This window comes from Acomys russatus, chromosome 16, assembly GCF_903995435.1.
Source record: "Acomys russatus chromosome 16, mAcoRus1.1, whole genome shotgun sequence".
Lineage (NCBI taxonomy): Eukaryota > Metazoa > Chordata > Mammalia > Rodentia > Muridae > Acomys > Acomys russatus.
The window spans coordinates 25,022,783-25,044,259 of record NC_067152.1 but is presented as its reverse complement, the minus strand read 5'-3'; the positions used below and the strand labels follow the sequence as shown (position 1 = coordinate 25,044,259).

At 49.8% G+C, this 21,477-nt stretch overlaps 1 protein-coding gene across 1 annotated transcript; it reads right to left on the bottom strand.

The window, feature by feature from the left end:
• Positions 1–5,344: 5,344 nt before the first annotated feature.
• Gsdma (gasdermin A) lies at positions 5,345–19,560 on the bottom strand. Its single transcript, XM_051158494.1, has 12 exons — positions 19,450–19,560; positions 17,677–17,895; positions 17,291–17,471; positions 13,124–13,289; positions 11,771–11,867; positions 11,290–11,337; positions 10,760–10,786; positions 9,859–9,879; positions 8,775–8,929; positions 8,122–8,236; positions 5,853–5,926; positions 5,345–5,637 (listed from the first exon to the last, which is right to left on the bottom strand). The coding sequence occupies exons 2-12, from the start codon at positions 17,888–17,890 to the stop codon at positions 5,395–5,397; spliced, it is 1,341 nt and encodes a 446-aa protein (XP_051014451.1). The 5' UTR covers positions 17,891–17,895; positions 19,450–19,560; the 3' UTR covers positions 5,345–5,394.
• Positions 19,561–21,477: the final 1,917 nt, after the last annotated feature.

Here is a 21,477-nt window from a genome sequence, read left to right as displayed (position 1 = left end):
GAGAGAATTGAGTCCCACAAGTTGTTCTGTGATCTCCACAAGCAGGCTGTGGCATTCCTTACCACAGTATATAAATGTTTTGTTTTGTTTTTCAAAACAAGGTTTCTCTGTGTAGCCCTGGAACTCACTATGTAAACCAGACTGGCCTCAAACTCACAGAGATCCGTTTGCCTCTGCCTCCCGAGTGAGTGCTGGGATTAATGGCGTGCGCCAGCACCACCAGACACACTTTTTTGTTTGCTTTTTGAAAAAAAAAAAATGTGCTGGGCATGGTGGCGCATGCCTTTAATCCCAGCACTTGGGAGGCAGAGGCAGGTGGATCGCTATGAGTTCAAGGCCAGCCTGATTTACAAAGTGAGTCCAGAACAGCCAAGGCTACACAGAGAGACCCTGTCTCAAAAAAAATAAAAATAATAAAAAAGTAATGTCAGTCATGATGCTCCACTCCAGTAAGCACTTAGGAGGCTGAGAGAACTCTCATTAGTTGGAGGTCAGCCTGTGAGAGCTTGCTGCCCTCTCAAACACTCAAAACAACTGACCAAACAAGATGAGTCGGGAGATAAACGTGTTGCCACAAACCTGAGGGCACGTGAGCTCCATTCCCGGAAACCAGGTAAAGGTGGAAGGAGGGAACTGACTCCACTGACCTCCACAGTGTCTACTGACTACTGACCTCCATGGTTGTGTGTGTGTGTGTGTGTGTGTGTGTGTGTGTGATGACAAACACATCATCTTTTCAAAATGAAAACAGCACAGGTGGTACCACAGAGACTTTTAGAGGAAAGTGCTCTGGGATGCTGTGCACTCTGGGGATGGAAGAGAGAGGGTGGAGTCTCCGTGGCTGAGGCTCCAAGGGAGCAATCTGAGGAGGCCTTTATACATCCAACACCTGTGAGTGGGGAACGGAATGGTGACATTCTCCGGGGTGTACACAAATGGAAGAAAACTGGACCCGGAAGCCTGCACACTGCTTTCCCACAAGACTCCTTCTGCCTCAGTTTTGATGATACATGGGCGTATCTCAAAGCATAAAACACTCCAACATAGGAACTTAAAAAAAAAACCTCTATAAATAAAATGCTGAGTTTCAGAGCTGGACCTGGCTCAGAAGACGGAGGGTGTGTTTGACTATATGCTCTTTTGTTTCTATAAATATTCAGGACCTCTTTGTTTGTTTTGAGATAGATCTCACTACATTGCCCTTGCTGGCCTGAAGTCAGAGATTCCTCCTCTGCCTCTAGATGAAAGGTAGCTAGGATTTTTTTCCTTCAAGATTTATTTATTTGTTCATTTGGTTTTTCCAGACAGGGTTGCTCTATGTACCCTTGGCTGTTCTGGACTTGCTCTGTAGACCTGCCTGGCCTCGAACTCACAATGATCTACCTGCTTCTGCCTCCCTGAGGGCTGGTATTACAAGCACGTACCAGCATCCAGCTGCCCTGGACTCACTTTGTAGACTAGGCTGGCCTCGAACTCACAGCGATCCGCCTGCCTCTGCCTCCCGAGTGCTGGGATTAAAGGCGTGCGCCACCATGCCCGACATTCGGCTAATTTCTAAATGTAATGTCCATTGATATTTTACTTGGTATTGAATCCCTTGGAACTGGAGTTGCAGACAGTTATGAGCTGCCATGTGGTTGCTGGGGACTGAACCCAGGTCCTCTGGAAGAGCAGCCAGTGCTCTTAACCGCTGAACTCTCTCTCCAGCACCGCATATTTAATAATTTAAAATGAGTTGGGAGCCACTCTTACCATGCTGCACATGTAGAAGTCAGAGGACAACTTTCAGACATCCATTCTCTCTTTCCACCATGTGGGGCCTGGCAATGGAAGTCAGGTCATGAGTCTTGGCAGCAAGGGCCTTTACCTGCTGAGCCAGCCTCCTCGCTGCTGTCCCTTCTTATCTGTTGGGTTTTTTGTTTTTTGTTTTTTTTTCTATTTTGGCAAACAACCCTCTCTATTAAGTAGTCACTTGCCAAACAGAAATGTGTGCTCCAGTTTTGGGGCGTATACCTGAACCTATTCATCCAACACACACACACACACACACAGACACACACACACACAGACACACACACACACACACACACACACACAGAGCCCGCACCCCCTCCCCCAAGTGGTGGTGGGCAGGGAGCAGAGCTTTCTTTCTTTTTTAAAATAATTTATTTAATTTTATTTTAGAGTGAGGGTATCAGAGCCATTGGAACCAGAATTACAGGCAGTTGTGAACTGCCATGTGGTGGCTGGGAATTGAACTCGAGTCCTTTGGAAGAGCAGACAGTGCTCTTAACCACTGAGCCATCTCTCCAGCCCCAGAGCTTTCTTTCTTTTTTTTCTTTCTTTCTTTTTTGTTGTTGTTGAGGCAGGGTTTCTCTGTGTAGCCTTGACTATCCTGGACTTGCTTTGTAGACCAGGCTGGCCTCGAACTCACAATGATCCACCTGCTTCTGCCTCCCAAGTGCTAGGATTAAAGGCGTGCGCCACCACCTGGATGCTTATCTGTTTTAACCAGTTCTGGAGCAGAGCTTTCTGATGAGCACAGGGATAAACTTATCAAAGCTCCCTTATGATACAAAGGACTGTGGGTGGCTGCGAAAGGTAGAAGGAGGAAACAGACGAGCTTTTGTCATTCGTCCTGTGGATCAAAGAAGTAACCAGTCTGGATGGTTGAGATATTAGCTCATCTCTCCATTAAAGTTTACATCATAAGGAATGGAAAAACAAGTCGGCAGATAGCAACCCCGCAGAGCTGAGGGCTTCAGAAGATGCCAAGAGTCCCAGCTACGCATGAAGCTTTTGGCAGCCGGCCATGAGTTCTCGCTGTGTGGAGGGACCGGGGGATTCTAAACCTCTGACTCCTGGGGCCTGAAGTCTTTGAGATACAGTCTACTCATAAAATGCTTTAAAAGAGATTGGTGTGTGTGTGTGTGTGTGTGTGTGTGTGTGTGCGCGCGCGTGCGCGCACATGTCTCCAAGTGCTTCAGCAATAACTCAGAGGTTAAAGGTATTACCTGCAGAAGGCCTGAGTTAGAGCCCAGTACCCACACAGTGGGTCACAACCATCTATTTTCCAGTTCCCTCCAAGGATCCAAAACCTTGTCTTGTGGCCTCCGAGGGCCCTAGGCCCACAAGCGGTACCTGTATCTACTTGCAGGCAAAATACCCCTGCGTGTAAGAGGGAGGAGGAGATGGAGATGTTAGAGGGACGTGAAGATGGCTCTGCTTGCTGCCAAACCTGAGTGATTTAATCCCTGGATCATAATAAGATGGGAGGAGGGAAGCGACTCCCAGAAGCTGTCCTCTGACCCAAGGAGCAAACCACGGCGGCACACATGCACCCTCCCCATAAATAAATATAAGTAAATAGCATTGGTTACAGACACTGAAAGCCAGCTTTAGGCTGAGGGTGATATGAACACAGACGTTTAATGAGATTACGATACATAGGCCTATTCATACTATTTCCTTTCGCACTCATCCTGGATTTGAGGGTTGAAAACAAAACAAAACAACAACAACAAAGAAAGCCAATGTCATTTAAAACAGTGGGTCTCAACCTTCCTAATGCTGTGACCCTCTAATCCAGTTTTTCATGTTATGGTGACCGCTACCCCCCTCCAACCATAGAGTTCTTTTCTTTTCTTTTTTTCATTTTGGTTTTTTTCAAGACAAGGTTTCTCTGTGTAGCCTTGGCTGTCCCGGACTCACTTTGTAGACCAGGCTGGCCTCGAACTCACAGTGCGATCCACCTGCCTCTGCCTCCCGAGTGCTGGGATTAAAGGTGTGCACCACCACACCTGGCCCCATAGAGTTATTTTCATTGCTACTTCAGAACTGTAATTTTGTTACTATTGTGTATTATAATGTAAATAACTGATATGCAATTCCTGTGAAAAGGTCACAGGTTGAGAACCACTGATTTAGAACTTTTGGGTCTTGGGCTAGAGAGATGGTTCAGTGGTTAAGAGCGCCGCCTGCTCTTCCAGAGGTCCTGAGTTCAATTCCCAGCAACCACATGGTGGCTCACATGTGGTTTATCTTCTGCAGATAAAGCACTTATATGCAATAAATAATAAAATAAATAAATCTTTAAAAGTTTGGGTCTCATTCTTGGGTGTTCCTCTCGCCTCTCGCTCTTTTTTTTTTTTTTTAATATTTGTTTATTTATTACATATACAATGCTTTGCCTGTATGCCAGAAGAGGGCACCAGATCACATTATAGATGGTTGTGAGCCACCATGTGGTTGCTGGGAATTGAACTCAAGACCTTTAGAAAAGCAGACAGTGCTCTTATCCGCTGAGCCATCTCTCCAGCCTCTCGCTCTTTTTTAACTTTAAGTTCAGGGTCTCACTATGGCCACCTCCCTTTTCTACTTAACTTCTATTTGAAATTTTGTTTTGCTTTGCATTGTCTGGGCTTCGTATCATTTCCTCTAGACTTCTTCCTCTGCCAAGCCCTCAACCAGGGCTATAGGACGTGGCTGTTCAGTGAAGTCACGCTGTTTGGATGGACTTTTCAGTGTAGAGCAGATCTGGATTCTAACCCACTGAGGTTTTGGAGCACTTTTTCCAGCTGGCAGGCCTGAGGACAGTGCGAGCAGCACCATGTACATGTGGATCACGTCTGTTTCTTGTTTTTTTTTTTTTCCCCCCCGAGACAGGGTTGTCTGTCCTGGACTTGCTTTGTAGACCAGGCTGGCCTCGACACAGCGATCCACCTGCCTCTGCCTCCTGAGTGCTGGGAATAAAGGCGTGTGCCACCACCGCCCGGCTCAAGTCTGTTTCTTTAATTCCCTTGACAGAAAAACCAAAAGATAGTTTGTCCTAGGATAGATGAATAGTTTTTTGGAGGCACAAGTAGGAAGGATTAGACTGGGAAATAAATGGGTTTTGCTGTTGTTGTTTTATTCTTGTTCATTTTGTTTAGTTTAATTTTTTGAGACAGGGTTTCTCTGTGTAGTCCTAGTTGTCCTGGAGCTCACTCTGCAGACCAGGTAGGCCTCGAACTCACAGAGATCTGCTTGCCTCTGCCTCTTGAGTGCTGGGATTAAAGGAGTGCACCACTACCCCCTGGCTTCCCCCCCCCCCGCAACCCCCCCCCCCCATAATGAAATGGCTCAAAGTTGTAAGAGTTGGGATGCTCCTGTATCTTCAGGGTGGAGGCATCAGGAGATGGGCTTAGTGGGTTGCTGAGGTGGAGGACAAAAGGGATGGATGGTGAGGCAGGTGACTGTGGAGGATGAGCTGGCATTTCAGCTATCCTCAGCTCTGTAGTGTCTTGGAGTGTTACAGAGAGAGAGAGAGAGAGAGAGAGAGAGAGAGAGAGAGAGAGAGAGAGAGAGGGAAGTAAGACTGGGAAGGTGTGAGGGAAGCAAGCTGAGAGGGCACCGTTAGGAAGCCTTGCTCAGCAGCTGAAGGAGGGAGAGACTAGCGTAGAGGGCACAGAGGCGGGGCAGAGTATCTGGATCCCACATGTACTGGGGGCCTGATCTCTGGACTTCCAGGCCACTTAGCCCCACCAAAGCCTCGGTGAGGGTTAGTTCCTCCTCCCCGAGGGAGGAGAGCAGGTCAGGCCGCAGGGGAAAAACACCCTCTTTATCTTGCAGGAAGTTCTGCTCCATGGTGCTTTCAACCTGCAAGAGACCAAAGTGTCTGGAAAAAGGAGGAACCAGGAAAGCCTTCCTCTCTCCTACCAAAGGCAAGCTGATGACCCTAAACAGCTAGAGAGGGGAGAAGACATTTTCTTCAGGGATGGGCAGGGACCTCTGAGCACTCTGTTTGCAAGCTCCCACTGCTTCTGGCACCTCCCTCCCAGACTCTCCCTGACACCTGCAGCTTTTTTCTTTACCAGCTTCAGTTGCACTGGGATGATCTTTTTCTCCAAGGATTTTACTAGAAGCTTTTGTTGGGCTTCACTTAACACTGGAGGGAAAAGCAAAGAAAGAAAGAATGAAAACGGGTTGCTGGTACAGAGGGAACTACAGACTCCAATCAGTGTGGTTATTGAATTCCAGCACACTCCAATCAGCCCATCACCCATCCATCCTTGCATCCATCATCCATCCATCCATCCTTGCATCTGTCCACAGCTGAACACCTGCTCTATAACACACACCTTTGTTGGCTATTAAATAAAAAATGGTGGTCTTTGACTGGGTAGAGTGGCATAAACCTTTAAGCTCAGCCTTTGGGAAGCAGAGGTATATGGATCTCTGTGAGTTTGAGGCCAGATTGTTCTACATAGTGAGTTCCAGGCCAGCCAGAGCTACATAGTGAGTTTCAGGCCCGCCAGGGATACATAATGAGACCCTGTCTGAAAACAAAAAACAAAAAACAAAAACAAAAACAACAGCAGCAAACACAAATCTTTCAATGCAGTTTTTGGAAGAAGACAAAGCTGTGTGCTTTTTGCTTGTCTTTGAGACAGGATCTCATTCTGTAGGCCAGGTTGGACTAGAACTCACTCTTTACCCAAGGTGGCCTCAGATCCACAGTGATCCTCTTGCCTCAACCTCCTGAATGCTGGGTTTTATGGGCTACTGCACTGGTGACAAGGCTGTTAAGGGAGCCATAGCTGAGGGGTTTCCTTTGGGTTTGGCATTTGACAGAAAATCTCCCACTCTACCCCCCTTCACATTATTTTATTTTATTTTTTGAGACAGGGTCTCACTATGTAGCCCTGGCTGTCCTGGAACTCGATATGTAGACCAGACTGGCCTTGAACTCACAGAGATCTCTGCCTCTCTAGTGCTGGATTAAAGGTGTGCATCACCATGCCTGGCTTTCCCCCCACTTCTGTGTGTGTCTGTGTATGTGCGCACACACACACACACACATGTACTTGAGCACACTCCTGTGAGTGTCATGGTGTGTATATGAAAGGCAGGGGACAGATTGCAGGGGTTGGTTCTCTACCAGGTGGGTTCTGGGAATTGACCTCACATTATAAGTCTTGGTGGCAAGCACTTTTACTCCCTGGGTCATCTTATGGTCCTTGCAAAAAGTAGCAAACATCTTAGTCTACGTTTAAAGGACTCAGAGTTTTGTTTTATTTTTTAAGTGGGAAAATCATCATGAAGAGGGAAGGAGAGAGAATAGGCACAAGAAGATCAGTTATTCTCTGAAATTAAAGCTAACAGGTGTGCTGGGCATGGTGGCACAGGTCTTTAATCCCAGTACTCAGGAGGCAGAGGCAGGTGGATCTCTGTGAGTTCAAAGCCAGTCTGGTCTACTGTGAGAGTTTCAGGACAGTCAAGGCTACACAGAGAAATCCTGTCTCGAAAAAACAAAAACAACAAACAAAGAAAAACAACAATAACAAAAAAGAAAAAAACTAACAGGTGTAGTCTATGCAGAAAGTTGAAATGGAGGGGAAAAAAAAGAGCAATTGAATCTCTAGGAATAAAACCAATTTGGTGGTGATTTTTTTTTCTCCCTCTATTACCAGCGATTGAACTCAGGATCTTGTGTGCGCTAATCAAATGCTGTAGCTGTAGCTGGAGCCATTTTTTTTTAAATGTCTATATAAGCCATGTAGTATAAACCACCTGGGATTCACTCACTCATGCATTTGGGAATTCATTCACATGATTTACTCCTTTTTTTGATTTTTCGAGACAGGGTTTCTCTGTGTAGCCTTGGTTGTCCTGGACTTGCTTTGTAGACCAGGCTGGCCTCTAACTCACAGTGATCCACCTGCCTCTGCCTCATGAGTGCTGAGATTAAAGATGTGTGTCACCACACCCGGCTACTCTTTTTAAAAAAAAAAAAAAAAAAAAAAAAAAAAAGATTTATTTATTTATTATGTATACTGTGCTCTGCCTGCATCTGTGCCTGCAGGCCAGAAGAGGACATTAGATCACATTTAGATGGTTGTGAGCCACCATGTGGTTGCTGGCAATTGAACTCAGGACCTCTGGAAGAGCACTCAGTGCTCTTAACCTCTGAGCCACCTCTCCAGCCTCACATGTTTTACTCTTTTTTTTTTTTAATTTTTAAATTTTATTTTATTAATTTATTCTTATTACATCTCAATGGTTATATGTTTTACTCTTATAACAGGAAACAAACAAACAAACAAAAACCAAAAAACCCTACCTTACTCAGTTCTCACTCACCTGTTAGGGCCCCAAGGAAATAGAGGGTGGCATCCATGGCATTCTTGGACAGCAGGACATCTTTGGGGAATGCTTCCAGGGTCACTTCATGTCCCTTGTCTAGAGCCCCTTCAAGCTGTGAGGAAAACTGGGTGACTAATACCTCAGGGAAGGCCTAACCCAGCACCTGGCACACAATAGTCTCTGAATTCTCCCATTCCGTGCGCGTGTGCGCGTGTGCGCGTGTGCGCGTGTGTGCGTGTGTGTGTGTGTGTGTGTGTGTAGAAAATGCTGGGCTGGTTCCTGGTTTTTGAGTTTTGGTCCCTGGGTTTTGAGTTCTGGAAAGTTCAAGCTGTTCTCCAGCAGAGGGCGCCACTAGCCTGTTGCTACTCTCCGACCATCAGAGGACGCACAGCTCTTGAGGGAACCCTATACTACTGATACCCCTTTTAATGGACAAAGGGACCAGTGGTGGCCTAGCAGCCTAGGTACACTTGGCCAGCCTTGGGAAAGATATCTGCTATTTTTTAATTTGCTAAATCAGCTTGCCAAATTGATTCCCCAGCCTTTGGCCACTCTGTGCCACTGTCGGTTGCTCTCCCCGTCTACAACGACCCACCACCACCCAGACACGCCTCCCGCCCCCCACTTCCTGTCTCCCGCTGGGGTCTCACCGTCTGCTCAAGGTCTTGGAGCTCATTTTTCTTTCCTAGGAGATTGCTGAGGGAGGTGAGCAGGGAGCTTTGCCCCTCTCGACTCAATTTCTCCATTTCTCCAGTCTCTCTCTGAACCTCTTCTTTTAGTGTCTTGAAGTCTTCATGCATCTCCCCTAAGGGCGCAGTCAACGTGGCGGCAGGCACCGCTTCAGCGGGCGCCCTCCTACCCACCTGCAGGCTCTGTCACACGTTTCCAGTACCTTCCCAGGTTCCCAGTACCCTGCCTCCATCTTGAATCCAACACTTCCTTTTTTTTTTTTTTTTTTGGTTTTGGTTTTTCGAGACAGGGTTTCTCTGTGTAGCCTTGGCTGTCCTGGACTCACTTTGTAGACCAGGCTGGCCTCGAACTCACAGCGATCCACCTGCCTCTGCCTCCCAAGTGCTGGGATTAAAGGCGTGCGCCACCACGCCCGGCTCCAACACTTCCTCTTTACCGAGGCGTGTGGTTATAAAGTTGTCATGAAGGATGGAGCAAAAGCGTGGACTAGACCCCCGTACCAACATGACAGTATCGCCCCGCCATCACCACCTCCACCCCGTATCCCGGGCTCCATCCCTTATCAGTGCACAGTTGACTTCTGTTGTCAACTGCCCCTAGATGTCTGGGGAGGCCGTTTCCCCTTCTCTTAATGGAGGGCTGGCTGTGACTGCTTAGCGAACACTGGGTCTGTATCCAGGGACGGCTCGAGCTGCAGCCTGGTTAACGACCAGTTAGGGTACATCCAGGCTGCATTGGGGACCTCCTGGAAGAGACTCTAAACCGGGCGGTGGTGGCGCACGCCTTTAATCCCAGCACTCGGGAGGCAGAGGCAGGTGGATCGCTGTGAATTCGAGGCCAGCCTGGTCTACAAAGTGAGTCCAGGGTGGCCAAGGCTACACACAGAGAAACCCTGTCTCGAAAAACCAAAAAAAAAAAAAAAAAAAAAAAAAAAGAGAGAGAGAGAGACTCTAAATTCCAGGGCCTTCGCCTTTTCTCTCCGCCCTAGTGCTTCGCCCCCTACCTGTGTGGCAAAGCCTTGAAAGAATCCCCAAAGCTCCTTACCGACATCAGACGCCTGGATAACTGAGGAAATAAGAAGAAATAGACAGATAAGAACACAGTCCTTCAGGATAGCAGCCCTCCCTAGGGAGCGGGTCAGCACCAACCCTCTGAGATCCCAGCTGTCTCCAGAACCCTCTTGTTCCACTCTTGGGAAGCAGGGATGAACCGGAAGAGCCAATGCAATGTGAAAAGGGGGTCCCTGGCATGGTGGCACACACCTTTAATCCCAGCACTCTGGTGGCAGAGACAGGCAGATCTCTGTGAGTTCGAGGCTAGCCTGGTCTACAAAGTGAGTCCGGGTCAGCCAGGACTGTTACACAGAGAAACCCTGCCTGGAAAAAAACAAAAACAAAAACAAAACAAAAAAACCCATGTGAAAGGTCACTCTGGGCTAGAGAGATGGCTCAGAGGTTAAGAGCACTGACTGCTCTTCCAAAGGTCATGAGTTCAATTCCCCAGCAACCACATGGTGGCTCACAACCATCTATAACGAAATCTGGTACTCTCTTCTAGCCTGCAGGCAGAATGCTGTATACATAATAAATAAATCTAAAAAAAAAAGAAAAGAAAAAAGAAAAAGAAAAGAAAAAAGAAAGGTCACTCTGAACTGGTATGTCCCAGCGGCTAAGTGACTCAGCACCCCGTGCCCTCGTTACTGGGCAGCAGATACGGGTGGAACAGGTTGTAGCTGAGGCCTCTGACAACAAAGATCTGAGGCAGCACATCTCCTCCGCATCATGTCCACAGAGCTCCCCCTTCCCAGTGCTTTTCCCAAACTTCCTCCTGGAAGTTCTGCCATAGCTGAGGGGCAGCAGTTTGTTAGGACCTGTCTGACTATCTTCCCTGTCAGTCCCATGGGAGGGTAAGGGGGGGAGAGTTGTGAAAAGAAAGGACCACTTACATATGAGCTTCCCCTCGCCTGGCTTTTCTGAAAACAGAAGCAGAGAACACCTGTCAGGACAAACTGTTTGCTGCCTCTCGCTAAAGCCACAATCATCGAGACAAGCCCTGCCACAGTGCTATAACTACACGGAGGCTTTGCCAGCACACCCACCCACAGAACTTGGTTTGGTTTTGTTTTCCGAGACAGGGTTTCTCTGTGTAGCCTTGACTTTCCTGGACTCGCTTTGTGGAAGACTAGGCTGGCCTCGAACTCACAGAGATCGGCCTGCATCTGCCTCCCATCACTCACAGAACTTTGCAACACTCGCTGCCTCCAAATATTTTCTGAGTGTGCTTTGGCCTCTGTTTCTTTGTTCCTTTCCAGCAGTGTGTCTACATTCCGTACCTCTATCTATCTCAGGACCCAGGAAACAAGAGCAGATGCTCTTGAGGGGGAGATTATAGGAGCTACTACTCTCAGAGGGCGGGGCACTTTAGCAGACACCATCCGGGCAGGGGGCGTGGGGAGCCTGTAAGCAGTGCACCTACCTCCGGGAGGGAAGGTTTGCATGTTGTCATTGCAGATGTGTGGAATGTCTGTAAGGGACAGGAGAAGGCATCTAGGAGGTTGTCACCAGCTGCCACAGCCTTTCTTCTTCAGCCTCAAGCCCAAGGGCTCTGCTCATCAAACGTCCATCACATTCTCTACCCAACCCTTACCGCTGGGAGTTCTACGTTCTTGCCTGCTATAGCATTTTCTCCACCCCACCCCCACCCTGCCAAACCCAATCCTGGTGTGTTGGACGGGTTTTCTGTCATTCCCCAACGGCTTCCCCGGTGCCCAGGGACACCTGGAACCCTGAGCTCCTTCACCTTTTTTTCCAGAGCAGCCTTTGCTCTGTCTCCAACAATGGGCAGTACAAGATGTGGCCTCCCCCATCCCCTCCCATTGCAAGAGAGGACCAGGATGCCACTGCACGGATGCAGGCGACCCTTATCTTGAGGGGAGAACGTGCTGGCCTCCGCTCACCCCATTCATCTTTTCCATTGACCATCAGCTGTCTCACTCGAAAGGCCAGGACACAGCCCTTGGGGATGGTTACAGCCTCCTTGTGGTTCATGGATCCCTGGGTTACACAACGAGAATCGGTGAGGTCTCGGAGATGCTATGAATGAGACGTTAGGAGGAGGGGCAGGAGGCAGGGCCAGGGCCAGGTCTGAGAGCCTTCAAGGAGGCAAGGGCTTGGAGAGCCTTCAGGAGGATCTCCACTTGTCTTCTCTGTAGTCTGAACTCAGTGGGCCTTGAAGCCTTTGCATTCATTTTTTCCTCCCTCTTGGTTTTTCCAGACAGGGTTTCTCTGTGTAGCCCTGGCTGTCTTGGACTCGCCTTGTAGACCAGGCTGGCCTCGAACTCACAGAGATCCACCTGCCTCTGCCTCCAGAGTGCTGGGATTAAAGGCGTGCGCCACCACTGCCTGGCGCTTCTCTTTCATTTCGTGTGATCACTGGCTACCACGCTCTGCCTGCTTCTGGACTGGACAGGTAGAGGGAACTGGGCCGACTGCTCCAGCGCCTGCCTGTGCGTCATCCTGTCTCACCTCCCAACTTCCTTCTACACTTGTTCCTCCTTCCTCTACACCAACTGTCCCATTCTTATCTCATTCAGGAAGTCTTCCAGGACTGACCCCTCCCTCCCCCCCCCCCCTACCCCCTCCCCCGCTCCCAATCCCACAGCATCCCTCCTGAATATGCTTGGTCCATGTATGTATGGATATAAGAGATGCACCTGCTTGGACTGAGTCTCCCAAGCCTACATCTTCTGGGCTTTAGGTGTGTGTCTCATCTATATGTAAGGACTTTCTGAAAGTAGGAAACCACCCCCACCTCACGGTCTCACCAGGTAGCCCAGACTGACCTTGAACCTGTGACCCTCCCGCCTCTGCCTTCAGACAGGGTTGAGGACAAACTCAGTAGTCCTTGGCCCGTTCCATATTGTCTGTGCCATATGGGACAGGGGACCTGCCCTGCTCTGCCGGGTACCACTGAGCAAAGGAGGCGGTGTGGTCAACTTGGGTTTGCATCTTTTTTTTTTCCAGGTCCTATATCCTAAGTGGGCACCATTCAGGCAGAGTTAATGGATTCTCTCTCTCTCCCTCTCCTTCTCCTCTCCCCCTACCCCTCCCTCCCTTTCTGTGTCTCTGTCTCTGTCTCTCTGTCTCCGTCCCTGTCTCTGTCTCTCTCACTTTCTGTGTCTGTCTGTCTCTGTCTCTCTCTCTGTCTCTCTGTCTCTGTCTCTGTCTCTGTCTCTGTCTCTGTCTCTCTCTCTCTCTCTCTCTCTCTCTCTCTGTGTGTGTGTGTGTGTGTGTGTGTGTGTAAAGCAAACCTGTAGTCCCAGCGGGGCAAAGAACGGGAGGGAGAAGGAACCCTCTGCCTTGCCAGCTCTCTCCAGAGTGACTTCCTGCACGGTTTCCACCACCTCCATCACCACATACAGGTTCTCCCCGCGATCCCGCATCTCCCTCAGGAATGGATGGTCCGCTGCCAGTTTCCTAAGGGCGGAAGCATAAAGACACCACAGGCATCGACTGGCTCCTCACGAGGGCCAGCACTTGCATTTTGTATTAATATTACTATTTATTTTATTCTAGAGTCAGTGTCTCAGTATACAGCTTTGGCTGGCCTGGAGTTCTCTATGTAGACCAGGCTGGCCTTGAACTCACAAGAGATTCACCTGCCTTTGCCTCCCAAGCACTTGGACTAAAGTGTCTACTTTTTAATCTGTTAATCCTAGACAGTACGGTGCCAGAGGGGGAAAAAAAACGAGGGTCAGGTCAGACCACAGCGCAAACTCAGAGCTCCTGCTTCCTGGCAGGGCAGCTGCTTTGAATCTGAGTTACCTCATCTATAAAACAGAGGTGACGCCAGCTGCCTCCCAGGCTGCTAAGATAAACTGGGCAAACAGCTGGAGGCTCAGCACCTGGCTTCCCTGTCTCCTCCTACAGCCCAGGAACAGGTTCTCCTTGGGCTGCTGTTCATGTTGTCTGAGATTCCTTCCTGTCTCTTTTCTTCTGTTTGGCGTGTGTGTGTGTGTGTGCGCGCGCGCGCGCGTGTGCATGTGTTACAGTGTGGCAGTCAGGTGACAACCTCAGGTGTTTAACCTAAGGTTAGCTGGGTCCTTCTTCCTCCAGGTCACACTCCCAGGGGTTCTCCTGTCTCCAACTCCCAAATTGATGTGAGATCCTGGCAGCACAGAGGCATGACAGCACGTGCGGCTTTTCCCCGGGCTCTTTAAGCTCAGGTCTTCACCCTTGTAGGACAAGCAGTTTAGCTACTGAGCTGTCCCCTGACCCTCCCGTCTCCACTCCTCAGATATGGCCCATCACCCTTGTCTGTTCTTCTCCACCCATCCCTCTTGCCGGCACCAGCTCCGCATCTCCGTTTCCTCCATCCCTTTACTTCCATAAGAAAACATGTCTCTGTCCCTAAAACAAAAAAATCCACCTCGATTCCTGAATACTCTCTCAATCACCACTCTGTCTTTCCTTCACAGCACTGGCAAATATCTCAAAAGATACGCGTATTCACCGCCTCTGCCTACATCACCCCGTCGTAACTTCTTCTAATTTGGCTTCTGTTTCTGCCACCCAGCTGAAATCACAAGGGCCTCGCGCTCACTGAACTCCATGACCCCTCCTGACTGTGGACTACTTTGGATCTTCTCTCTGCTGTGACCCCGCCTTATCTCGGCTTCCTATTGCTGCACGCTGTTTTTGCTCTTATTTTCCTGCCTCCTAAATCAAATGCATTCTATCTGACTCATCATTTCCCAGTTGATTTGGAACCTTAATAGTTTGTGTCCTCTGAAATTTTTGTGTGTGTGTGTGTGTGTGTGTGTGTGTGTGTGTGTGTGTGTGTGTAGTCCAGAAGAAAGCAGCAGGTCCCCTGCTGCTGGAGTTACAGGTGGTTGTGAACTGCCTCATGTGAGACCTGGGAATTGAACTCAGGTCCTCTGCAAAAGCAGCAAGTGCTCTTAGCCACTGAGCCAGCTCTCCAGTCCCTAAGAGTCTGGTTTTATGCCTCCTCTCTCTGAGCTTTTTCCAACGTGTACACACACACACACACACACACACACACACACACACACACACACACACACACCCCATTCCTACCATCTTTATCTGTATCTTGCTGACCGCCACAGGTTCACCTCCACCCTGACCTCTCTCTGAGCTTCCAGCCCCTTTCCCATCTCCCTGTCAGACAGTCTCAGGTGGTACTCCAGGTGTGTCATGAAAGGAGCTGACAACCATCCCCACAGAACTACCTCTTTTCCTGTTTTGTCACCTTTAATGTCTTGCAATGACACAAGTCTTGGTCAAGACTCAGAGTCATCTTTAGCAGAATCCTCCCTGTCACCCCGGAGTCAGCTGGCGAGGTTAACCCATTTCATCATCCTTCGCAATAAGCTTTGCACCCTCTCCTCCCTCCGTTCTGGCCATGCGTCCCTTGCTCATGTCCTCATTTTCTTTCTTTCTTTCTTTCTTTCTTGGTTTTTTGAGACAGGGTTTCTCTGTGTAGCCCTGACTGTCCTGGACTTGCTTTGTAGACCAGGCTGGCCTCGAACTCACAGCGATCCGCCCGCCTCTGCCTCCCGAGTGCTGGGATTACAGGCGTGCGCCACCACTGCCCGGGTCATGTCCTCATTTTTTTTCTCTGATGGATAGCGGGCAGGACACTGTCTTTCTGGAGATCCTTGCTCCTAACCCCATCTACTTCCTCCAGCTAATGCACTTTTTTCATCTGGTGAGGTCGCCATGATGCACATCATAGCAGCAGCAGGGGCTCAGGGTGTCCCTGGGGGCTGCTTGTTGAGCTCTCTGACCCGGTTTCTGGTTCCTTCCTGCTCTGGGTCTTACCCTTCATCTTTCGCTTGTTCCATTTGTGCCTCTTTTGCGCCTGTCAGGCTGGTTCCTATTGGTTTGGAGACATCTCACCTGTGTGCCTTTGTAAGGCACTTCTCCTCTCTCTGCATGCCCACTTTATACCTGTCATTCAGGGCCTAAACCCAAGACCACCATCTTGTGAGGATTTGCCTCACCTCCCCAGCCAGAAGCGCTCTCCCTGGCTGCAAGTCTAGTGCTTTCGGCCTGGATAGTTTCTTCTCTCTTTCTTTCTTTCTTTCTTTCTCTCTCTCTCTGAGACAGGATTTCTCTGTGTAGCCCTGGCTGTCGAGGAATTCACCCTGTAACCAGGCTGGTCTCGAACTCAGAGATCCTCCTGCTTCTACCTCCCAAGGGTTGGGATTAAAGGGGTGTGCCACCACCACCCAGCTGGAGAATTACTCTTATGCATTAGTTTTCACCACAAGGTTCTTGGACACAGGCACCCTAGGTACACCAGCACATGGTAGGATGCTCTACACTCAGTGAGAACTCTGCAGGTGTTTACTGGGTGAACTTGTTAAACATTCAAGCCTTTCCCATCAGCCCCTTGAGTCCTCATCTGTTTCTTCCAATCACTACTTTATTATTTAAAAGTCAGGTCCTTGGGGCTGGAGAGATGGCTCAGAGGTTAAGGGCATTGACTGCTCTTTCAGAGGTCCCGAGTTCAATTCCCAGCAACCACATGGTGGCTCACAACCATCCATAATGGGGTCTGGTGCCTTCTTCTGACGTTCAGATGTACATGCAGGCAAAACATTGTATACATAATAAATAAATAAAAAGCCGGGTGTCGTGGCGCATGCCTTTAATCCCAGCACTCGGGAGGCAGAGGCGGGTGGATCACTGTGAGTTCGAGGCCAGCCTGGTCTACAAAGGGAGTCCAGAACAGCCAAGACTACACACAGAAACCCTGTCTCAAAAAACCAAAACAAAACAAAACAAAAAACCCAAAAATAAATAAATAAATAAAAATTTGTTTAAAAAAAAGTCAGGTCCTCTGTCAAACCAGACTCATGCCAGAGCCTTGTATGAACATCCTGTCTGCCACACGCCATGTCTGCTGATGGGGTCAGTCTGAAGCTTGCTCTGCGGGAGCAGAGCGCCGGACACAAGCTCTGTAAGTAACAGTTACTACCATCCTCTGCCTTTTCCACCATGTTGCACAGTCTTAGGCTTGGAGGGACCTTAGAAACTGCCACCCACACGCGTCATTCTACAGCAAAGAAACATGAGGTTCCCTGAGAAGTGACTTTTCCAAGGTCACACAGAAGTGAATCTGAACATCTGAATGTGTGTGTGTGTGTGTGCGTGCGTGTGTGTGTGTGTGTGTGTGTGTGGTGGGGGGTGGGGTGGGCGATGATACTGGAGATTGCTGGAGGGTGTGAGAAATGTCTAGGAAGTGGCTTGGCGGATCCCCTTGTAACTGCTAGGCCTCACCAGCGAGCTACTTTCCCCCCTGGAGAAATCTCCTCAGGGGTTCTCCTGTGGAGACCATACCTGCAAAGGTCAGGGTTAGCGTTTCCCCTTCCACCTGTGACTCAAACCACTGTCTAGTCACTGCCCGACCCCATCCCATCCCGTCCCCCATCAGTCCCGTCCTCTCTCACCTCTCCTTGTGCAAGTTCTCCAGAGCCTTGGGGGCCACGCTGAGGGTCTGGACCTCCAGGGTGCTGCTCCGGGACAGGCCCGCAGTCCCCTTTACCTTCACTGTCCTTGGCATATCCACGGCTCCCTCTACTCTTGCATCCAGCAAATTCTTAAAGCTAAAGTTTCCACAGTCTGTTGGACCTGCAGGAGAGAAAAGACGGAAGGAGCTGAGCGGAGAAGCACCCCACTGCCGCCTCAGCACCCCTAGTAAGAGCTTTGGGCCTGGCGATGATGACACTTAACCAATATCAGGGAAGGGAGAGCTTCAGAGTCTTCCTTGTGGTCCAGATGGCTGGCCCCAGCCCTACGGGATCCCTTAGAGCCCAGCTCGGCTTGAGAACCTGACCTGAGGGGTCGCTGCCAGGCTCCAGCACATCCAGGAGGGTATAGTCGGTGTGGACATAGCGAGCTCCCCAGAAAAGTGTGCTCTTCCTCTTCCTCAGCACCAGGCAGAAGGGATGGAAGCGCTTGAAGTCGATGAGGCTGTCTAGGGGTGTCAGGTCCCCTCGAGGGTTCAGCTGCCTAGTCAGAGTCCGGGTGACGTTCTCAAACATAGTCATCGTCTCTGTGGAGAAAGAGACGGAGAGTGCCAAGATGGCTGCCGAGACATCAAGACCTGGTAAGGGCTTTGTAAAGAGGGGGTCGCCAGGCTTCGCTCATAGAGCTGGGGGGGGGGGAGGTGTAGAGAGGCCTGGGAGCCGGGCGTGGTGGTGTCTCACTCTTGTCATCCCAGCACTCAGGGAGGCAGAGGCAGGCGGACCTCTGTGAGTTCGAGGCCAGCCAGGTCTACAGATCGAGTCCAGGACAGCCAAGGCTACACAGAGAAACCCTGTTGCATCTGGAAGGACGTCCAGGGAGTCCTTATTTTGTGATGGAAAATCCTGGGCCCCAAAATTCACAGGGCTGGCATGAGATGCCAGACCTCCCCTTTGTCGAGGGTTTTTGTTTTTGTTTTTTTTTTTTCCTATTACATGTTCCTTACTTTGCCTCCATAGAGCCCAGCTAGAGTATGTTATGAACAGGGGCAGTGAGGCCTCTTCTCGCCCTAGGGGACAGCAGCTGTAACGAGGACCTGTTCCCCAGGCTCTGTCCCACTCATGACGTTGCCTTTCTGCTTATGATATATCTACCTTCTACTAGAAGGAATTTGTATTCACCCCATAAGGCTCTGTTCAGGTCACCCGTTCACCCCTTTACTCCTTTGGGCATTTTAGTGACTCTGCCTGTATTCCCAAGACACCTTGCCTATCCACTTCTGAAACACCTGCTAATTCATCTTGTCACCATCTGTTCACCTGACTGTGTCTCGCCTACTCAACTGTGATTTCCCAGAGGGCAGGAAATGGGTCTTAGTCATTTTGGCAGCATCAGCACCAGGCACTGTGTTTGGTAGAAAGGAAAGGAAAGAAAGAACAATGTGTCCCTGGGAGACACGCTGGGGTGAGAGGGTCCAAAAGGATTTGGGACCTGAAAGGAGGACCTGAAGTTCAGCATTTTAGGTCTCTCTGCCTTTGAAGTCCAGGCATCTCACTGGGCAGCCAGCAGACACACCCAGATTGTCCTGGTGGGTGGAAGAGGCCAGACACATCAGCTAGCCTCCACAGGCCTCACCTTCCTGTGCTCCTTGACAGAGGCAGGGAAACAGGAGGTCCATACACAGATGTATGGGGCCATCCTGTCATCTCCAATGTGCTCTTTCCTCATCCCTTGAAGGGCGTGGATAGCATAGACCCCCTCCAAGGACCAGATGAGTGTAGGCTCAATTTTCTTAACCAATATATTTTATTACAACTTATTAACCGAGCGTACGCCACTTATAAACTGACTAACCAAAACAACAGTATGAGGATTAAGGAACACAATAACAAAACCGTAAGGATATCAGTTCTGAGGAGCAATTCCCTGGCGTAATCAGCAGATGAGCGTACCTGGAACTGCTCCTCGCCAAAAGGCTACCTCTCTCTTCCCTCTTTAAGGCCCACCATGATACCTGCCCCCCTGTGAGATCCAAGGGAATTTTATGACCACGATAAAGATAAGGAATCCCACGCGCTTTTGGTCCTAACTTTTCCCCCACCCCTGAGACGCCCCTTGCTTTCTCTGCTGTCGTCCATCTTACCTGGGAGGGAGTGATGCTGGGCTCTGTCCGGCAGCTGGTGTGGAGTGAGGGACCAGAGCTCACGCTGTCTGTGGGCTGTGAGAAGGACTGACTGGTCCCTTACCAGGGCGAGCTGCTTTATGTGGATGTAGGCTTCCACAGACCCCGCCTACCTCCGTGGCCCCACCCCTTTCTGTTCCACTTCCAGGAGAACAGCATCAACCTGTTTCAAGTTTACCCCACCTCAGGCCCTGGGCCCTGGGCTCTAAAGAGATGAGGGGGCGGGTAGGGAGCTGCCAGGCAGGTGTCTGTGTAGGTGTGGATAGCTGAGGCCGAGAGAGAAGTAGAAACTAGAAGTTGGCTGGTGACCACTTTGGGGAGCAAGGGAGGCCATGGAAGTTAGGCATGTGTGTGTGTGTGTGTGTGTGTGTGTGTGTGTGTGTGTGTGTGTACTCACGAGTGTGCATGTATGTGTGTGTGTGATAAGGAGTGGATCACTCACTGCTCTGGTGTCATCATGGTCCATCAGGAAGCATCTGTGATACATCTGGGGCCACGTGGGGGTGAAAAATGACAAGCAATCCTGTATGTTCAGGCACCACAGGCAGCGCAGCCACTGAGAACCTGCCCTTCATCTTCTTCTGCATCAGCCTGCTGATGCCTACCTCTGGCTACTTGTATAGACTGCATATGCATACCTTTGTGCATGCAGCACGCACAGAAGTCTGAGGAGGCAGGGTTAGAGCCAGCCTGAATGGCCTTCTATGACACAGAGGCATCCCTGCCCCTCTAGGGACACTGAGTACACGCACACCCATACACAGAGGAGAGGCACAGCAGTGCGATGGCCGGAGGCCCAGGACTCACCTATGGGCATTCAGCGTCTCCCTGCAGCTCAGTCAGGCACTGCCCTTCTCCTTCTTCAGTTGCTGCCTGGAAATAATTTAAAAGAGGATTCTGGATGCATGGACAGGCCTCTAGAATACAAATTATGTGATTATGTGCAAGGCCATATGAAGAATCAGTTTCCTGGAGATTTCCTTAAGAGCTGGTGGGAGTGAGGAGATTCCCACACTCCCTAAAACAACAATGTCTTCTCCTCCTCCTCCTCATTCTTTTTCATTTTATTATTTTATTATTTTTATTTTTTCGAGACAAAGTTTCTCTTTGTAGCCTTGGCTATCCTGAACTCACTTTGTAGACCAGGCTGGCCTCGAACACACAGCGATCTGCCTGCCTCTGCCTCCCTAGTGCTGGGATTAAAGGCGTGCGCCACCATACCAGGAGCCACATTTATGGTCGTGTGCCCATCTCTCTTAGGAGAGACGGAGTCGGGGGCTTGGGTGTGTGGGAAGGTTGTCATTGGCCATCTGGTTTCTGTCATGTGAGCATACCTGTGCTCAGACGCGTATATGTTATGCGGATCTGTTTTCCCTTTCGCCCTAAATATCTGCCTCTGCCTCTCTGTCTCTTTGAATCATGACACTGGTAAGACATCTGAACTGTGCAAACTCCTCTTCCTTAATCAGCTGGGAAGGTGGTCCACCCGACCGTTACCTCCATCAGACATTTGGGAGTTTCTCCCCTGTTCCAGTGGCTTGACGGCGAGGTTTCTTGTCTGGTTCATCTTTGAACGATCTATGAGGCAGCAGTGAAGTCACACATGTGTCCGTTCTCCCTAGAAGCCCCAAAGTCCCCCGGCCGAGTCTTTTCTCTGACCTCTCATCTTGCCTCTGTCGTTTCTCTTGCGGTCCTTCCCTCATGCAGATCTCTCTCCGGCCTGATGTCATATTCTCCTTATCCTCCCTCCACCTCATTTCTATCTTACTGCAAAAACTTTCCCAATCTGACTAATGGCATTCTAAGCACTGGGCTCAGAGGGCTCCAGGAAGGAAGGAGGAGGAGGAAACGGAGTCATGTTCAGGTGTGTCCCTTCACATGCAGGACGCCCTGGCCTCCTTACATCCTGGGTCTCCTCCTCCTTATCAGAGACGTGTGTGTCTGTGTGTGTGCACTATGTGTGTGTCTGTGTATGTGCTGTGTGTGTTT